The 5,769-nt window shown below is 38.6% G+C and overlaps 1 protein-coding gene across 1 annotated transcript; it reads left to right on the top strand.

The window, feature by feature from the left end:
- Positions 1–263: 263 nt before the first annotated feature.
- Positions 264–5,261, top strand: LOC134587533 (thrombomodulin-like). Its single transcript, XM_063443994.1, has one exon. It carries the CDS (start codon positions 567–569, stop codon positions 2,190–2,192), a length of 1,626 nt encoding a protein of 541 aa, XP_063300064.1. The 5' UTR covers positions 264–566; the 3' UTR covers positions 2,193–5,261.
- Positions 5,262–5,769: the final 508 nt, after the last annotated feature.

Genomic DNA, 5,769 nt, shown 5'->3' with positions numbered 1-5,769 from the left:
AGAGAGAGAGAGAGTGTGTGTGTGTGTGTGTGTGTGTGTGTGTGTGAGAGTGTGAGAGAGTGTGTGTGTTTCATTTATTTTCCATTTTTATTATTTTGCAAAAAGAAAACAAACAGAAAATCTATCAGAAAAGCACAATAAGACGTTTAATGATCGTCAGTGGAAAGTTTCACCAGAAGTCCTCAGAGAAGAGTTTAACAAGTAAAAGGATCCTTCCCTCCACCCCCCTGTCCCATTACACACTTTCTCTGATTATGATTTACTGGGAGTAGCGTGTCCTGGTCACTGAATAGCGAGTTACAGGGCAATCAGTCTGTATAACAGGCAGATCATCAGCATCCCAGGCTGTCCCAGCCCTTCCTTCCAGGCACTTCCTTATTTCCTCTCTACTCCTGCGCTGCTGGGAGGGCTGAGAGCTTATAAAGCACAAACTTCTGAAATATGACACAGATCTCAGTGAGTGGAGATCAGGAGTCCAGCAATTTGGACACTCACTCCTCTGCAGCTTGGTGGAAAAGCCACCCTTCTTGTCCCCAGACTTGTGTCAGCTGGAACACTGAGATACAATGTTGCTGATTTTCCAGACCTTTTTTGGAATCCTTGCCTCGGCTCAGTTTGCAAATCTGGCTCCCACTGAGCAGCAATCTCCGGACTTTGTATGCATCAATAAGTCGTGTTATGTGATATCATGGAACAGCAAGAAGTATCAGGGGGCCAGCAAGTTGTGCAAGAAGCAGAATGGACAACTGATGGAAGTGAAGTCCTCAGTGGAGGCTGAGGTCATCAACATTCTAATGGAGAAGGCTGAGAGAGAGTCCAGCAGGGTTTGGATTGGTCTGGAGTTACCTCCTCGCCTACAATGCACAGATCTCAGCAAACCTTTGAGAGGTTTTACCTGGACCACTGGTGACAGTAACACAGATTACACCAAATGGAAGGACAATGAGAGGAAGTGTGGACCTCGCTGTGTCTCTGTCAACAAAAACCAAACCTGGGAAGAATCAAACTGCGAAGACAAAACAGATGGATTTGTGTGCGTGCTCAGTTTTCCCCAGTCCTGTTTGCCCATACCCCCGTCTGAATGGTTCAATGTTACTTATGAAACACCTTTTGGGTTAAGTGATGGTAGCTCTTTGTTTCTGCCTCCAGGCACCTCTGCTTATGTATCAAATATCGCCTTCCCTCTTGTGTGCAATAACACTGGAAATGGGACTATGCGGTGGACCTCTGAGACACCTGGAGCCTGGAACTGTGTGGTAGAAAATGGGGGCTGTGAGTTTATATGTGATGGTATGGAGACACCAGTTTGTCAATGTGAAACTGGACGTTTATCCCTCAAAGATGGTAGAACTTGTACTAGGCCATGTGACTCCAACCCTTGCGAGCAACAATGTGTCCATGTGCGTGAATCTGAATACAAGTGCATGTGTGATGAGGGCTATAAGTTAGTGAATAGGACCAGGTGTCAAGATATTGATGATTGCGGAGCCCACCCTGATATCTGTGACCACATCTGCATCAATACCCCTGGTAGCTTCCTCTGCAAGTGCCACCCAGGCTTTGAGATGATAGATGGGCAATGTGAAGACATTGATGAGTGTGACATGAGTATATGTGAAGACCAGTGCAACAATACATATGGTAGCTATAGCTGTAGCTGCTCAGGTGGTTATATAGTAGATGATAAAAACCCCAATAAGTGCAAGCAATTCTGTGGTCAGCGGTCCTGTGAAGCTTTGTGTGATCCAAATGATGGCTTATGTAATTGTCCAGATGGGTACGTTCTGGATGACTTGGGAGCAGAAGGCAAGTTCTGTGTTGAAATTGACGAATGCGATAATGAACCTTGCAAAGGAATGTGTATAAACAACCATGGCTCTTTTGAATGCATTTGCCCAGAGGGATTCACCCTAGAGAAAGACACATCTTGCACCTTAAATGATGGACCAACAACAGAAATGCCCCCCATCCCAACTAAGCCACCAACCCCTGAAAGCCTTACCCTCCAACCAGCCATGCTTCTTGGCATCTGCATTGGTATCTTGTCCATGCTTACTGTTATCATAGCTATCATATGTCATATGGTGAGAAAACACTACATGGACAACCATGCAATGGACTACAATGAGAAAAGTCTTGAGAAGGAGGTGGCATTGCAACAAGTCAAGACAGTGCCCCAACACAAACTCTGAGAACAGGGGGAAAACTCTCTCATTTGCTAGGGAGAGTGAAGACTATGCAGGGTTTCTGAACTGGAAAAGGTGCCTCTGCTGAAACCAACAGGATCATTTCAAATGGGCAAGTAGGGGGTTAACAAAAAAAAAAAAAGTAGAAAAAGGGTGAATACATGCACTCATCTCTTGTGATGCCTACTCTCTTATTGCTCTTTGTTAGAGATTGTATTACAACATGGGCAGGGAATTACTATTTCAAAGAATAAAAAGGAAGTTTCAGTGTTATGCAGACTTGTACTGGGGCATTAAAACTTCACTGACAGAATAATGAGTTTCAAATTCCTATGTGACTGGAAGGTTACATTTTGGGCAACTTTTTCAGTATGAGGAGTAGGTTTAGAAAATATTGGAGTGTCTTGATATTTACAATGTTTCAATTCCCTATGACTTGTGTAGAGGATACATGTTGGACAAATGTCTCAATGTGAGCAAAAAACAATCATGGGTGAGTTATTTTATTATTAAATGTACTAGATTAATTCAGTGTAATAATTGGGCAGATGGTAGACCCTCTCCAAATATTGTAGAACTCCAACTCCCATGATGCTTTACCAGTCATACGAATAGGACACCATAATGGGAGTTGTAGTCTTTGCTAGCTAGGAGTCTACCTTTTGGCCACCTGTGCTGTGAAACATTGTGATCCAAGATGACAATTAATCACAGGCAATAGGAGGTGACTGGACATTTAGGCCATTAAGCAGTTCTCACCACAAGTGAAATCCTAGGTAGAAATAAATGTAACTATTTAATATTTGCATTTGTTTTCACACCCCATGTTCCATCGTTATTCCATGCGTCCAGAGCATTTTTAATCAGATTGAAATGGTGTTTCATTAATGTAGGAACTGTGTTAAATTAACCTTGTAGGTTAAAATATTCCAACTGGGGGAACAGTTGATAGAGAGAGATTTTTTTCTTTCCATTAACCCATTCCCAACTTAAATTAAAAATGCCTTAATGTCAATTCTCTATAACTCACAATTTAGTGAATAAACCCCAAATGTGTTGCCAAAGAAGGGAATAAGTATCAATAATTAGAGGGGCATTTTCATCATGTGTCCTATGTGTTGCTATAGCAACAGCTTTAGCTTGCATGGCAAAGTTGTTCAGATAACTGCTGTTGATGCTCTGAATAGTTCTGCAATGTCTTCAGTGTTTGATTTGTTTGGGATAAATCCTTAGATTTATCCCAAATAGGCTCTGTTCATAAAATCTATTTAAATTGGACTTTACAGTTTACTGTAAATAATGTAATACATGGTCTATAGAGGAAAAAACAAGGCTTTGTAGCAGAATTTTGATCTATACATCTCATTATCAAACTATGCTGCCTTGCCTTCATAAAGGGGGGTGTGCAGAGACACCTCATTCTCTTTTGAGCAAATACCACTGCCTGCATTCTGCAAAATCCCCAAGCTTTTTAATAATTAGTTATCGGAATATTAAAAAAAATGGCATTGACCACCGTTGATGCCAACAGGCATACAGTGTGTTTAAATATGCACACATAATTCTAGATCCGATGGATTCTGATTGGGTTTAGTATGGGATGTAAAAATGCAAGAACATTTTACCTTGCATCAAATTATCACTGATTTCTTTCTGGGCCTTTTGATTGGCTGCGGTCTCAGCAAGGCCAATCAAAAAAAATAAAAAAATCTTGTGTTCCAAGTCAAATAGACAAGTAATAAATATAAATGGTTCTCAAGCATTTTTTAATACAATCTTAACTCTATAACAGTAGATTGTTTTTTTTAATAAGAAACATTTTTTTTTTCTCAAATAGTAAGGCAATAGTTCCATGATTACAATTATCACTGGGGGATATATACTCATAAATAAGTAATCAGTGCTTGAAATATTCCTGAGCATTTTTTTGTTTTTTTTCATAAAGAATGAGTTATGTCCTGAGTTGACAGCTAAGATTTTCTCCATCTTAAATATTTTTTTCTAAAATTTTAGCACTCTTGTCATATCACCATAACCTGCTAGCAAGTGAATAATACACTCCCTTTATTATATTATATTTGGAACATAGAAGGTAAACCATTAAAACAGGAATTGGAGAGAACTGACATGTAAGCTGTATATTCTAGGCCAAAAATTCCATACTATAAAAGTTTTCAGCTGCTTTTTCAGCTAGGATGTTTTGACATAGATTTTGCAGTTCCCTTGTCAGTTTTGTGAGTAATAATTGCACATCATAGTTGTTACTACAGTCTTTCTACGAAATCAAGATCAGGTCTTGTATTAATTTTCCCACATCAAAAAAGCACAAGGGCTTATTTTCGGGGGGAAATGGTAGCGAGTATGTACTAGAAAGCAGGTCTACGTTTGGGGGAATTCCCCCGAACAAAGATGAGTTCACTAGTGCATGGAATCCCGCGAATCTATATTCGTGCAAACTTCCCCGAACATAGATCAGCTTACCAGCTCATGGAATCCCGAGAATCTATGTTCGGGGGAAAAGTCCCCAAACACAGATTAGCGAATTAGCGACGAGCAATTAGGGCTTATTTTCGGGTTAGGGCTTATTTCCATATCCTCCTGAAAATAAGACATCCTCCGAAAACAAGCCCTAGCTTATTTTCAGGGGGTATCTTATTTTTAGGGAAAAACGGTAGTTCAAAATTTCTTTTTCACAATGTCTAGCTCAAGCTACTAGCCCAGAAAGAGTTAAATAGTCATGTAAACAGAATCTCGATAACATCCAACCATAGCAAACCACATTCTCCTGTACATATTCCTGACCGGTTGCCAAGTCTTCTCAATTTTAGCTAGGTACACGTTGACAGAGTATAATAATAATATTTTTCAATGCCAGTTTAAAAATCAAAAGGTTTTTTTTTTAGCACCATATTTTTTGTTTTTATTTTGTTGCTTATATGTGAATAGCTATTTATTTTGCAAACATTGTACAGTCGCTAATGTGTGTGTGGTTAGATATCAACGTTTATTTCTTGGGAATAAAAAAATTGTAAATATAATTTCTTCTCAATAAATACATTTTAAATTATGTTACAAGGAGTGCAATTTCATGTCTACATCATTATTTGGGCTATATTATTATTCTTGTTATTGTCTGTGTAATAATATGTAGAAACGGATAACTTTATTTCTTTGTAAAGAATAAAATGATTGTATTGCCAAGTGACAAAGGGTAAACAAAGTGGGTCTAACTTAGACACTTTTTTTCAAAGTCCCTATGTTGCATAGAAAAATGATTGAAACTTAAGCTCTAAAATCCTTCATTATGTCTATCAGTCTTCAATATATATATATATATATATATATATATATATATATATATATATATATATATATATACATACACTATCTCACAAAAGTGAGTACACCCCTCACATTTTTTATGAATATTTTATTAAATCTTTTCATGTGACAACACTGAAGAAATGACACTCTGCTACAATGTAAAGTCGTAAGTGTACCTAAACCGTTGGCAACAAAAGTGAGTACACCCCTAAGTGGAAATGTCCAAATTGGGCGCAATTAGCCATTTCCCTCCCCGGTG

This window comes from Pelobates fuscus, chromosome 2 (assembly GCF_036172605.1).
Source record: "Pelobates fuscus isolate aPelFus1 chromosome 2, aPelFus1.pri, whole genome shotgun sequence".
Taxonomy (NCBI): Eukaryota; Metazoa; Chordata; class Amphibia; order Anura; family Pelobatidae; genus Pelobates; species Pelobates fuscus.
Note: the sequence above shows the minus strand (reverse complement) of the source record. Positions and strands in the feature narration are given on the sequence as shown.

Bases quoted from the DNA above. Each gene is read 5' to 3' on its own strand.
- LOC134587533 (XM_063443994.1), top strand. From the start codon at position 567: ATGTTGCTGATTTTCCAGACCTTTTTTGGAATCCTTGCCTCGGCTCAG.